General features: G+C 40.5%; 1 protein-coding gene and 1 pseudogene across 8 annotated transcripts in view; both read left to right on the plus strand.

Moving 5' to 3' along the window:
• The window catches only part of Birc6 (baculoviral IAP repeat containing 6), a 256,628-nt gene extending 248,963 nt beyond the window's left edge, over positions 1 to 7,665 (plus strand). For 7 of the 8 annotated variants that reach the window (XM_004627598.2, XM_023711251.1, XM_023711254.1 and 4 more), the window contains exons 73-74: positions 1,606 to 1,740; positions 6,513 to 7,655. In XM_004627598.2, the coding sequence (XP_004627655.1) occupies positions 1,606 to 1,740; positions 6,513 to 6,692 (315 nt within the window). In that variant the 3' untranslated portion in view covers positions 6,693 to 7,655. Of the gene's footprint in view, positions 1 to 1,605; positions 1,741 to 6,512 lie in introns of all 8 variants that reach the window. The other variant, XM_004627599.2, reaches the window with a different exon arrangement.
• Positions 7,666 to 10,809: 3,144 nt separating this feature from the next.
• LOC101571814 overlaps positions 10,810 to 14,343 on the plus strand; it is a 7,839-nt pseudogene continuing 4,305 nt past the window's right edge.

The following is a 14,343-nucleotide window of genomic DNA, read 5'->3' on the forward strand; positions in this document are numbered from 1 at the left end:
GATCTCTTGGTCATATGTACTTTTTTTTTTTTTTAATGTGTACTTTTTCTAAAAGGTATTTATTTCAGTTGCTCATTTTTTGGACTGGTTCTTTTGTTTGGGGGATGTCCAATTTTTTTAGCTGTGTATATGTTCTTGATATTAACCCTCTGCCTGAGAAGTAGCTGCCAAACTCTATCATTTTTTAACAATTCTGTAGATTTTGTCTTTATTCTGTTAGTTGGTAAAAGTGAATCTTTGTTTTCTTTACTCTTAAAGTTTAAAAATGTGATTAAAGAAGTCAGGACATGGATTAGGGATGTAGCTCAATAATAGATGGCTTGCAAAGCATACACAAAACCCTTGGGCTTCATTCCCAGCATGAAGGGGGTTAGGATCAGGTACTGCATGCCTTTGAATGAAGATTAACTCAAGGAATCAGAAGGGGTACTTCGCGGCCTATGTGACAACGTTCTAGGCATTCTCAGCAGAGGTTATATTTATATATGCATTGCCGAATTCTACATATGATTTCTATATTTTCCTGTATGTCCTAAATTTTTATTTTAACATGTATTCAAAAAACTCAATTATAATTTGTTTGGTTTCTTGCCTTACCCCCAACCCCCCTTGGAGGGTCTTGCTGTGTAGATGAGGCTAGCCTTGAACTCTGAGCGATTCTCTCACCTAACCTTCCCAGGATGCTGGGATTACAGGCATTCTCTACCACACCTTGGCAAATTTTTTTTCTTAATATATTCTGGCTGGCTTGAACCATCAGTGTTATGTGCAGACTGTCCCATCAAGTAGCATGACCCACCATTTGAACAGTCATGTATGTACCACTGGTGATATTAGATGCTCTTCAGTGAGACACTAATTAAAGTTCTGTCATAAAGGTATTCAGATGTAAAGACAAGGGACTCAGAATGGCAGAGAGACAGTAAAAAAATGTAATTTGGAACAATATTCTTTCTCAGTCTTTAGAACTTTCCTCCTATTAAAAGGGGGGCATTTTCTGTTCATGAATACTTAGCTGCTTTGTCTAATCAAATATGATTTTCCTCTTTGAAAATCTCTTCCACATTCATCTCGCATCTGGCTCTGTAGTTATTAACATAACTCTTCATGTCAAGCTATGTCTTAATTTTTCAGTATCCTACGCATCAAATTAATTGTATGCTAAATATAATAGTCTTATATTGGTGTTTTATACTCATTCTCAGGTCTCCATCTAATGATTTTTCTTTGTGGATATTACACACACACACACACACACTTGGGCAGAGAAGCTTGTGAGACAGCATAGAGGAGCTCAACCAGTACAGAGAATAATACTTCCAGTCTTTTTTTTTTTTTTTTTAAATACTTCCAATCTTGATATCTGTTTTCTAATTGAAATTTGTCAGAAATACTCTTATCAGTTATATATTTGAAAATTCTAAGATAGGATTTTTAAAAATCTTATATGTAAGCTATTTCATGAAATAAAAATCATACCTATGAACTAACCAGAAAATAAAATCAAAAAAGTAAGTACTGTGCAATGTTGAGGGCTCTGTTTTGATTTCTGCTTGAATATCTTTGATCAAAATATCTGCTTACTTAGGCATTCTTTTTTTCAAGGTTATACACAAACACTTTTACTTGAAAAGAGTTGAGATCATGGCCCAGTGTGAGGAGTGGATTGCAGATATCCAGCAGTACAGCAGTGATAAGCGGGTAGGCAGGACCATGTCTCACCATGCCGCAGCTCTGAAGGTGAGTAAAGCTGCTACAGTCACCTCTCCAGTGCTGGGCCAAAGCACCTGAAAGGTACAACTTAAAGGAGAAAAGGTTGGCTTCAGAGGTGTCAGTCCATGGTCACCTGGCTCCAAAGCAGAAATGGCATGGCAGAAGGACACACCTGAATAAAAGCTGCTCTCTGCCCCTCCCTGCCTCCTTTGGCCCGGGAGCCTCGTAACGTGCCTCCCCCCCCCCCCCAGGAATCTGGAAGCTATAAGCCGAGCGGATTGCAAATGAAGTGTAATGCATTGTGGGATGTGTGTAAAATCAGAGCCTTCGCTGTGGGGGAGGGGGTGGGGCGTGGGGAGGACCAGACCCACCACTGGCGGTGTAGACTCCGATGAGAGGGGTAAAAAAAATAAACCTGCTCTCTTCCTTGTGTCTGGTAGCAGAGCAGGATATACTTATAAAAGGCCCCAGTAACTTAATTTCTCCAACTGCCCCCCCCAAGCCCATTCCCCTATGAACTCATTCTTGGGGAAATGCACTGGTGACTTTAGCACCCTCATAATCTAGGCACCTTCCATAAGCACTTCTCTGTTTGCAGGACATTTGGGGGGCATTTTAGATCCCAACCATAAGTCTTGCCTAGCATGTTTACTCAAATTTGAAAGAAATTTTATACTCATTGACCAAACCATGCCCACTAAATTATAAAGGGAGGGAGGCAATTAAACATAAAATTTATTGGAATTCAGAACATTAAGGGCCTGTGAGTTAGCTCAGCAGACTAAACACCTGCTTAGGCAAACACAGGGACCAGGTCGATCTCTGGCACTACATGTGGTACTGGCCCCACCTCTGGTACGCTGAGACGAGACCAGGCGTGGTGGTGCATTCCTGTAATCCCAGCACTGGGGAGACTGAAAAGGGGAGGATCACTGGAGTCTGAGCTACATAGTGAGACCTGTACCAAATACATTTTTTAAAAAACCATTAAATAGTTAACCAAAAGTCTAAAGAAAAGATAGATTTTTCTGACATTAGATTGGTAGCTCCTAAAATTGAAATTGGTACCAAGATTCAGTCACTAGAGTATTGTAGGGAAATATTTAAAGATAAGGATAACACAGGGGAGGCAAAGCAGTTGGTTTGTCTTTCTGTTATGTTTTGTTGAAATTTTTTGAAGTAGGGTCTTGCTGCATACTCAGGCTGGCCTTGAACTCATGGTGATCCTAATGCTGGGATAACAGGCATGTGCCACCTCACCCTGCCAGCTTTTGTTTTTCGTTTGAATATTTACAGACTAGAAATGTCAAAAGTGATGGTTTTAAAGGTTGTGTTTCCCCATATATGGGAATCATTCCTCACAACGACCACTTTATTTTTCCTGCCTTCAAATATCTACCTTTCACTTACCTGTGGGCCTGTTATCCTCAGCCACTTACTGTTCCTCAACCTACCTTCAGTTGTTCCAGTCTCCTTTGGCTATTTCCTTTTTTCATCCTTTTTTAAAAAGTTAATTTATTTTGGGGGTGCTGGTGGGATATTGTCTAAAGCACCTACTTGGGCAAACTCAGGGACAAGGAACTGAGGTGCCATCCCTAGCACCACATGTGGCACTAGACCTACCCTTTAGGCAACCTGAGCCAGCAATAATAATAATAATAATAATAATAATAATAATAATAATAATAATAATAATAATAATAATAATAATAATAATAATAATAATAATTTATTTCGAAGAGGGTCTGACTACTCACCTCAGACTCATAGTGATCCTCCTGTCTCAGTCTACCTAGTGCTGGGATTACATGTGTGTGCTACCACGCCTGGCTTTGGTGGCTGGCACAGTGCAGGGCTGGCACAGCATGTGGTCCTGGGCATTGAACCTGGGTCCTTGCTCTAAGCAGGCACTTAGACCACCGAGTTATCTCCGTGGCCAGCTCTTTCCTTCTAACTCAAAGCTATCTTCATATAGATAAGGATTTGTTATGTTTTCATATGATCTTTAACATGAACTCTGTCTTTGCAGATTTCTATGCAGAAATTTTTATAAATGACAGACTGTTTACTGTCTGGGATTTGATTCAAAAAAGTGAAAGAAAGAAAATAGTTGTGGTGGTGCACACCTGTAATCCCAGCACTTGGGAGGCTGAGGCAGGAGCATCATCCTAAATTCAAGGCCAGCCCAGATTACATAGTGAGACTCTTGTCTGAAAAAACAATAAACAAAAACAGAAAATGAGAAAAGGAAAGTGACAGGAATATACATGAAACAAAACTGGCTGTGTTGAGACTATTGAAGTGGCTATATGAGACTTTATTTACTTTTCTGCCCACTTTCATATATTGCTGAAGTTTTCTATTACAAAGACTTTTGGGGCTGGCAAGACAGCTCAGCAGTCTAAGCACCTGCCTGGCAAGTGCAAGGACCCGGGTTTGATCCCCAGTACCACATGCCCGAGCCACCATGCCGACCACAAAACCAGGCATGGTGGCCCATGCCTGTGATCCCAGCACTAGGGAGGCTGAGACAGGAGGATCTTTGAGTCCAAGCTGCATAGAGCGATCCTATACCAAATAAAAACTTTTTTTTACAATAAATAAAAATTTAACAAAATATTAAAGACTTTTTTTGTTTAAAGAAAAGAGCAGTGATACGCACCTCAGCTGGTTCTGCTCTGCCTTTTTATTATAGAACAGTCTCACCTCTTTCATTTTCAACAGGAGTAGTTAATACTTCTTGCCTTTTATTTCTTTACTTGACCTACTTGACTATTAGACTCTGAGATTGTCTTCATGAAAGTTTTTATAATGTGCTGTGCCTCCGTAGTGTACTTGCGATGGCCTTCTGTGCTGTACTTTTCACTGTAGGCTGCCCTCCACCTTACACTCCCAGTTCTCCTGCTGTGGTTTTTCTTTACCCTTTTGGCTTTCAGAGCTATTCTGTTTGTTTGCCCCTTTTTCTCTCATTATGTCCACACCTCCATTTTTGGCCATGTACTCTTTTTTCTTTTTCAAATTTTTTTGAGATAGGGTCTTGCTATGTAGTTCAGCCTGGCCTTGAACTCATTTTTTATCAGCTTGGATGGAGCCCTTAGTGATCTTGCCTCAGTCTCTCCCACCATATCTGCCTTCCATTTACTTCTTTGTTGTTGTTGTTTTGTTTTTCGGTATCAGGGTTCGAATTCAGGACCTTGTGCTTAACAGGCAACCACATACACTGCTCAGCTGAAAAGCAGCTCTGAGCTTTTTGTTCTTAAGGTCCTAAACTGTATTTCTGACATTGTCACTGAAATGCTTTGTCATCACCTCATTAAAGATCTGAAATTGGAACTTGATCTTTCCTCAGATCAGGTATTGTAGCTTTTCATATTAATTTAATTTTAAACCTTTGTCTTAAAATCTTCAAATATTATTGATAACTCTCACATCCAGCATAGCTGCTTAGTACTAGGTTGTATGTTGCCTTGACCTGGAAATCATCTCTCAATTAGTACAGATTTTATCATTGTAGTCCTGGGTATGGTGGAGCACCCTGTAATCCCAGTACTCTGAAGGCTGACGCAGAGGCCAGCCTGAATTGCATAGTTAAAACCTTTCTCCTACAGCATGTGTGTGAGATACTTTTGCTGGAGACCGCTACTCAAGGAAGAAGGGTACAACTGTTCAGCTTGAGTCCACAATGAAGTCTTCCTATCCCTCTTCTCAGTTGATCCAGTCTGCACCATTGCAAGATTTTTCTTTCCCCCTCCCTGTTTAGTGTTTTTAGCATAGTGGAAGGGAAACCACGGATAGAGAAATTTTGAGTTAGCAGCATGTGAAATACACGTTTAAACTTTCTGAATAGCTGCAAGTATGTAGTTGTCTTTAACTGTTTGTGTCATACCTCCACACAGAGTTTAGGCTCCAAGGTCATGAGTACCATCTTCCTCATTGTGTTCATTTTCTTATAATATTGTCACCATCCCACAAATAAAAACTGCTGTGAAGACATTGGTTAGTTTGCAAAGCTAATTATTGACTGCAACTGATTTTCAAAGGCCTTGCTAAGGTACTTAAGATCACATCTCAGTTTAGAAACTGCAAGTAAAAAGTTTGTATTTTCAGAAAAACAACTAACCTCTGAGCTTGTTACATCCTTCTATAATGTAGCATGGAATAGTAGAGTTATTTACTCTATTTTTATTCATTTATTTAAAAATTCTAATATTTACTACATGAGAGAATCTGAAACATTTTATAAATACTTTATGTTGGGCCCACTGGGGGCCAACATAAGTACTTATTTCACTAAAATATTTTTTTATTTTCCTTTGTTTTGTTTAGTGATACTAAGGATCTAAACCCAGGGCTTTGTATGTGCAAGGCAAATGGTCTATCACTGAACTACATCCCTAGCCTGGGTTTATTTTATGGACTTGTCTTTCAAAAATATTTAAGAAGAAGTGTCTTATGACAAGTGAAGAGATTTCTGTTTTTAATTCAAAAGTGTATTAAATTAGAGCTGTCCTGCATGTCACTGGTAATACGGTTTCTGTGACAAGGGTTAGGGCAGAAGTAGGCTCTGAAAGCATATTATGTAAGGCTTTTCAGCAACATTATTTTGAGTTTAGGGACTCTTGCCAGTTTTGTTTACTGCCTGCTGTATTAAAATTCCTGTAATAGGGACTGGCTCTAAGATTTGCTCAGTATTTGTTGTTCAAATGCTTTGGATTTTGTTAAAAGCCAGTTCCTCCCTCAGTGTTATGCCAGCATCCTGGAGTTTATAGTACTAACTTTAGTCATTTTCTCCTATATAGCGGCATACTGCTCAGCTCCGAGAAGAGCTGCTAAAACTTCCTTGTCCTGAAGGCTTGGACCCCGATGCCGATGATGCCTCAGAGGTGTGCAGGCCCACAGCAGGTGCTGAGGAGACTCTGTCATATGAGCAGGTCAAACCTGGCAGCAGCAAAGACCTCCCGAGTGACTTCCAATTATGAACTGCATTGACATGGACTCCATAGACACAAAGGCTTCGAAGCACAAGCCAAATATGTCAATATTTGTATGTAAGAAACTAATTATGTAATAGGTAATGAAACTGAAACTATACTATGCCCTTAAGGAGATCCAGTTTAATTCAAGGTGATCTTTATTTACCTGTACAAGAGTGTAAACTTTTTGTGCTTTTATTTTTCAATTGTGAGAACCACTGATTGGTATGTTCAACAAATTTGTGTATACAAAGCAATGGAGAAATCACTGATATATAAGGGAAACTACCTTAGGAAAGAATGTTTACTGAATTTTTTCTTTTTTTTATTGTAGAGTGAGGGGTTGTTAACAAAGAATATATATTGGTCATTCTTACAACTACTATTTAAGTCAGCAACTTTTCACTGAATTTGATAGATTTTATGTTTGGCCATAACTTCATGCTCATTTGATTTCTGAAGACCTCCTACATACACTTCAATAAAAGTTAAATGGACATACTCCCTCTTTTTTGATTTACTGGTACATTTTTTTAAAATAATAAATCTGCCATAAATTGCATTATAGCTGGAGACTTGCACTTGTATGGATGAATTTATTACATTCAACATATTTAATTTTATGCCTTCTAATTCTAAAATGCAGAAAAAAATAAATGAACATGATTTTATTCTATGCCAACATTTGGGCCTCTGAATGTATCCATTATTTGAATTTAACTATATGAAAAGGAACAGTTAATTTGAAAAGTTACTCTAAACTGAATTTTTTTTTTCCTCAAAGGGCTCATTTTCCTCCTGGACTGTCTGGTTTATTGCTACAGTCACATGTATGTACTAAGGCTCTGTAGAGGAGAGAGGCTATACTTTTCTGGTGCTGTTACAGTGCATTCTGTACCTGCCATACAGGCTCATTTTCATGCAAATTCTTCCTAGAGCCAAATAAATAAAGACTTAGGTGAATTAGTATGTCTTGTTTTTAAAATAGTTTGCCATTGTGTGAAATGCTATTCTACAAAGAATTGAGTGCTTTGAAAACATAAGCATGGGGGAACAAATGTTGTTTATTTCCAGTACCAATTACCGTAAAGGGAAAGCCAAGCTGACTTTTGACAGCATTTATATGTAAAGTAAAGTAATATGTGGAACCCTGACTGTGGAGCTGAGCAGGTGAAGTTAGAGTCTTTTTTTTTTTTTCGGAACCGGGGATTGAACTCAGGCCCTTGCGCTTGCCAGAGAAATGCTTATTCTACTGAGCCATCTCCCCAGCCCCTGAAGATAAGAGTCTTAATAGTGACGTAATCTCTGAATAAAAATGAGAACCAGGGGACATGCCACTATCTGTTGTACAAATTTTGGAGCTCTTTAAACATTCACCAGTGAGGAATAAAAAAGACCAGAAATCAGAGCTTTTGAACTATATTGTGTTAGGTCTAGTAGATAGCACATTACACCAACAAAATAGTAACAAGGAAAACATTATATGTTACCCACAGGCCTACTAACTAAAATCTAAATGCAAAATTATTGCCAGTAAGTTTAAAAGACAATCATTCATCCCCAATGCTGGTTGTTTTTTTTTTTGTTTGTTTGTTTTTGTTTTTGTTTTTGTTTTTGTTTTTGTTTTTGCAGAACCAGGGATTGAACTCAGGTCCTTGCATTTGCCAGTCAAGCGCTTACCTAATGAGCCATGTCCCTGGCCCCTCCAATGCTGTTGTTTAAAACAGTTTTTTGTTGTTTGATTGGTTGTGGTCTGTCAGATCCAGTGTTAATACTGTGTGAGAAAAACTGCAGTTGGATCATCTTCTCTCCCCCTCAAGAAGCTTCATAAAATGAAAGTAATGATACCAGTACTGTCAGATCCAATTCATACATTTTATGTTGTGTTGTGTTATTTGTACCAGGTTTCAAACGCAGGACCCTGTGTTTGCCAAGCAGGCACTTACGCCGCTGAGCTATCTTCTCAGCAGTGAATTCATACATTTATTTTATTTATTTATTTTATTTATTTATTTACTTATTTATTTATATTTTTTGCCTTTTTGAGACAGGGTTTCACCATGCAGTTCAGGCTGGCCTTGAGCTCACTTTGTAGCTCAGGATGGTCTCACATTCACAATGATCCTCCTGCCTCAGTTTCCCCAGGGCTGGGATTACAGGTGTGCATCATCACATGGCTGATTCATACATTTTTAAAAACCAAGGCTAGGGCCGGGGAGATGGCTCAGTAGAATAAGTTCAAGCTGAGTTCAAGCCCCATTCTGCCAAAAAATAATAATAATAAGTAAACAAAAACCAGTCTGAAAAGTTAAGATTTGAAACAGGTTGCACGAAAATAATTGCATCTGTGATCCCACCTTTGTGTCAGTGAACATGTGAGCACTCTCTTTGTACTGGGTAGAAGCTTCTGCAACCTGCTTATAACAGACATGAGACATTCTATCAGTATAACAGGGTAAGTTCTGTGGCAGATCTGTGTGCACAGTATTGTTGGAATCACAGTGGAGGAGCACAGTTGGTCAAGCAAAGTGTTGGCCACTGGGATCAGGAAAAGCTTCTAAAGAAAGAAACCCAGTCTTGAAAACGAAGATAAGAATTTACCAGGCTATATGAAGTTACCTCAGGGAATTTAAAGCTCAGTTAATGTTACCATGCTAAAAACTAGTGGGACTTAAAAAAAAACTAAGGGGATTTAGAAGGTGAAGTGGGAATAGTAGAATAGGATGGCAGGTAGTGGTGTTTGGAAGATAGGAGATCTTGGGCCTTGTTTGCCCTGTGAGATTTACCATTTTGTTGGACATGAACATTTCTCAAATAGCTGTAATTAAGGAAGCAACCTGGTCAAGGAAAATCATACTGTTGGGAAACAAGGAAATCCATCAGTTCAGAGCCCGTTCTGGAGAGTCCACTTCCAGCAGAAGGGTGAGTATGATGGCCTTAGTGGAGACAATGAACAACAGCCCGGGTTTAAAGTCATGTACAGAGATCAGGGAGATAGATAGAAACCAGAAAACCAAATTGGTCTGTACACAAAGCTGGTAGCTTTAAAGTTACCTTAACTCCCACCCCCACCCTCACTGTGGTGCAGGGGATTGAACCATCTGGAGAGGTGTTTGACCACTGAGTTATACCTCCAGCCCCCAAAGGAAGTGGATTTGTGTTTGTCTTTGATGTTTTATTCATTGGCTTATGTCGGATGAGACAATCTGAGGTAGATATCCTATGTTGTCATACTATTTGAGGTGAAGGGCCAGGGTTTTTGTGCCCTGTTCTCAATTCTGTTAGATATTCATCCTTTGTACAGCATAATTAATATGTCCCTGCAGTGTGAACTTTTTTACTCTCACTGTAAATGCTGAGTTTCTTACAGAACCTGTGAGCCATGCTTTACATAGCATGGTGCAGCAGGCTCAAATATGGTTTGGGCCCTGTCCAGACATAATCATTTATCAGATTGGTCATTTATTTTTTAAACCAAAACTAATTACCTAGCAGATATTTCTATAATTGCATCGTTTCACCACATTATATGCTTCATCAAAATTAAGTCGGTACTTTGGTACATACTTACACATGTTGGTGCTTCTGAAATTGTAATGATTTACAGGAAAACAGTTTCATATAGTGGGAGGCAAAGAGATTGGGTAATCCAAAAGACTATAATCCGGGCACTGAGGAGGCTGAGGCAGGAGGATCTCTGAGTTCTGCTACTTAGTTCAAGACCAATCTGAACTACATGCGAGACCTGTCTCAAAAAAAAAAAAAAAGACTCAGGAACATAAAAAATCCCAAAGTCCACCTCTCTGGCCTCCGCCTATTCCCCCCACCATTGACATGGCAGTGCACTCCTACCGGGGAAGACACAGACGCTGAAGGAACATTAGCCTATCCAAACTGCTGCAAGATGACAAGTGCTACACTGACTGAGGTCAAAGGACAAGGGGACTTGGTGCTCTGAGCTACATATTCATGTCAGGTCATTTTCTTTGGAAGCCAAAAGGTTGAAGTGATACCAGGTCAGGGCTTCCTAGAATATTGATGTGTTTATTTGTATCAGATGTGCTGGAATTCACAGAAATCTTGGAGTTCGTGTGTCCAGGTGCAAGTCAGTCAAGCTAGACCAATGGACGCAACTGATACAGTGCAGACAAGGTACGGTAAATACAAATGCAGGACTGCTCTATGAAGCCAATTTTCCAGAGGACTTTTGAAGATGACAGGCAAATCAGCATTTTTCATCAGAGATACATATGAAAAATACTGGGGCTGGGGAAATAGCTTGGCAGGCAGAAACAGCCAGGTTCCACATGCTGTGCCAGCCCTGGAACTATGAGCACACTATGCCAGCTACCAAAACCAGGTGTGGTGGCACATGCCTGTAATCCCAGTGCTGGGGAGGCTGAGGTGGAAGGATCACTATGAGTCTGAGCTGCATAATGAATCCTGTACCAAATAAAAGATTTTTAAAAAAATTTTAGGAGCCAGGGAGATGACTCAGTAGAAGAAGCGCTTGCCTGGCAAGCGTAAGAGTCTAAGTTCAATCCCTGGTTCTGTTAAAAAAAAAATTATTATGATGAAAATGCTATAACTACTACAAATAAAAGGAGAAGAAAAAGGAAGAAAACAAGAGCCAGAAAAGTTTACAAAACCACTTAAAACTGAAAAGTCCAACCAATTCAGTACACTGGCACATGAAAAACTATTTGCAAGTCTTTGAGGAAGTCAGACATGAAACATCAGATTGCTCATGCGTGGATGATGAAGATGGTCTATTATAGTAAAATACATGCTTTTGTAGCAAAAGAGTGTTGTGAGTGTGTGAGAATTATGACTACACTTTTGACATTGGCCATGTGAGGCAAAGTTCCTGTGACAGTGAAATGAACAAGAATTAACTGATACAGACAGGGAATGTAAACCTTCTTGGTGTCTGTATCTATGGACCGTGTGCTTGCGACTTAGTCATTTTCATTATCACTTGGTCGCCTCCTAACAATTTGCTGCTAGGAGCAAAGTACTTTGTAGGTGTGCAAGAGAGAACCAGGCAAGCTATTGATCTGTCTTACTACCACTCCTTCCAGTCAGCCCTGCTTTGATTCTACCAGGTGCCTCCGCATTATGGGCAGCTAGGATTAATCACTACATCCTTGTGTTTACCTGTTTGCAGAGCTCTCTGTCAACTCTGTAGTTTTTCAACCTGGGCAGAGGCAGCTCAATATTTTACATTCAAACAAAACTCAATTTTGCATCAAAAAACTGTTGGAGATTGGCAAGTGGTTACTTGGAAAGTTCTGGAGACCCTCTAATACCAGGCTATCGGCCGAAGGAATCCGGGAACTGTATGACTCAGGAGCCTGCACAACTTTACTCTTTTCCTAGCAATCCAGTAGCTCCTATATGCTTGTGTGTTCACTGTTCTTTAGAAATGTAGTGTGGCCAAGTAGCTCAGTGGATTGAAGTGCCTGCAAGCAGGTGCAGGGGCTGGCAGTTTGATCTCTGGGCCTGCCATGCCAGGTGCACTGAGACGGCAATTGAGACTGGGCGTGGTGGCGTGTGCCTGTAATCCCAGCACTTGGGGGGCTGTAAACAGACAGATCACTGTGAGTCCAATGTAGCAGTAAAACCCTGAAACCCTGTAGACCCTTCCCTAAAATATAGAGAAATAAACAAATTTAAAAAAAAAAAAGATATGTAGCGTGGGAGACTGGGCATGGTGGTGCATGCCTATAGTCCCAGCACTTAGGAGGCTCAGGCAGGAGATCCCTGGAATTCAAGGCCAGCCTGCATTACATAGTGAGACCCTATCTTAAAAAGACAAACCCCTTCCTAAAAAGGGGGTGGGGCTTGGGAAAAATGTCAGCCTGCTGTTGTCAGGCTAGACCCCTAGGAGCAACAAAGACTACTAGGACAGAAATGATTGAAGCACACAGCGACATCTTCATTTCAGGCTGGATGCAAGCTGGTTGAGGGCAAGAAGGCCATTGATTACCAATGGAGGAAGAAAATCAGCTTCGTAGACTAATGGAGATATGGGATGGGTCCTTTGCTGAGTCTGGTGCCTCTTGTGGGAAGCCCCTGGGGAAGTAGAGGATGGCAGTAGTAGCATTTTGCTGACTTACAGAGTGACATTCTGTGGAATTACAAGGTTTTCTGTCAGCCTGAGAACCAGGCCTTGGAACCATCCCGAAACATTTGGTTTCTCAGGCTGAGTGAGGGGGCTTTGGTGTTTGAACAGGGTGGTGGACTGTAGTTTTTCCCTTCAGATTAGGAGGTGCCTAGTGAGAACCTTACATTTCTGTGTGTCTCTTCATTTTAAACAACATAGTGTGGAACCTATCCATTAGTGATCAGCAAACTTCTGTGATGAAAAGTAAAATTGCAAAATATTAAGCCTTAAAATCGTCCAATCTAGCTCATTCTAAACATTCTCACTGTAACTTCTTGAGAATGTTCAGAGAAAACTATCTCATGATTTTTGTTTGATCTTTAGAGGTGTGTTCCTTAACATTGGGTGCACACACTGATTATCTCATTCTTTTTTCAAATTTAGAGTCAGCTGAAGTTGATTATTCAAATTTTATTTAGTCTTGTCTCAAAGCCCCTCTGGTCAAGCACTAGTTTTTTGGTTTTTTGTTTTGTTTTGTTTGTATTTTAGGGAAGGGTCTACAGGGTGTTCAGGGTCTCACTACTAGAACGGACTCAGTGATCCGCCTGTTTACAGCCTCCCAAGAGCTGGGATTAAAGGCGCGTGCCATCACACCCAGTCTCAATTGCCGTCTCAGCACACCCGGGGGGATCACAAGTTTCATCTTATATAGGAAAAGTAGGCAAATGGTGAATATGTCTGGATATTCATAGGTAGAGGAACCTACCTTTCTCACATGACTGAAGTTACCCTTCACACTCAATTTCAACAGAACTGGAAAAATAGATCACTTTCTATTCAATGGGAAGGTAGACAGGATCATTATCATTAACATTCTAAAACCAGGAATCTTTATTGATTGATTGATACAGGGTCTCACTACACAGTTCAGACTCATGGGATCCTCCTGTCCCAGCATCCCCATTTCTGGGATTACAGGCATGCACCATCACACCCAGTTTCACTGACTGGCACAGGCCACCCAGAGTTCTGGGGCCAGCATGGCATGCAGTACGAGGGATTGAACTCCAGACCTTGTGCTTGCCAGGCAGGCGCTTATGCTGCTGAGCTATGTCCCCAGGCTTAGTAATCTTTCTTGAATGACACACATCCTATTCTTTTTTTTTTACCCCCCCCTTTTTTTTTTTTTTTTTTTTTTTTTTTTTTTTTTTTGTAATTTAGGGAAGGGTCTACAGGGTATTTAGGGTCAGTCTACTACTAGATTGGACTTACAGTGATCCGCCTGTTTACAGCCTCCAAAGAGCTGGGGTTACAGGTGCGTGCCACCATGCCCAGTCTCAATTGCAGTTTCAGCATGCCCTGAGTGGTGGTGGGGGGTCAGGCTGGCACTGCAGGCCTGGGGATCGAGCCCCCGGCCCCTATCCTATTCATTTTTTTTTAATTAATTATTTATTTTGTGTGTGTGTGTGTGTGTGTGGCCAGCTCAGCCCACCAGGGGGCAGGGCTGGCTGGCATGTGGTGCTGGGGGATTGAACCGCGGTCCCTGTGCTT

This window comes from Octodon degus, unplaced genomic scaffold (assembly GCF_000260255.1).
Source record: "Octodon degus isolate 3935 unplaced genomic scaffold, OctDeg1.0 scaffold00020, whole genome shotgun sequence".
Classification (NCBI taxonomy): domain Eukaryota; kingdom Metazoa; phylum Chordata; class Mammalia; order Rodentia; family Octodontidae; genus Octodon; species Octodon degus.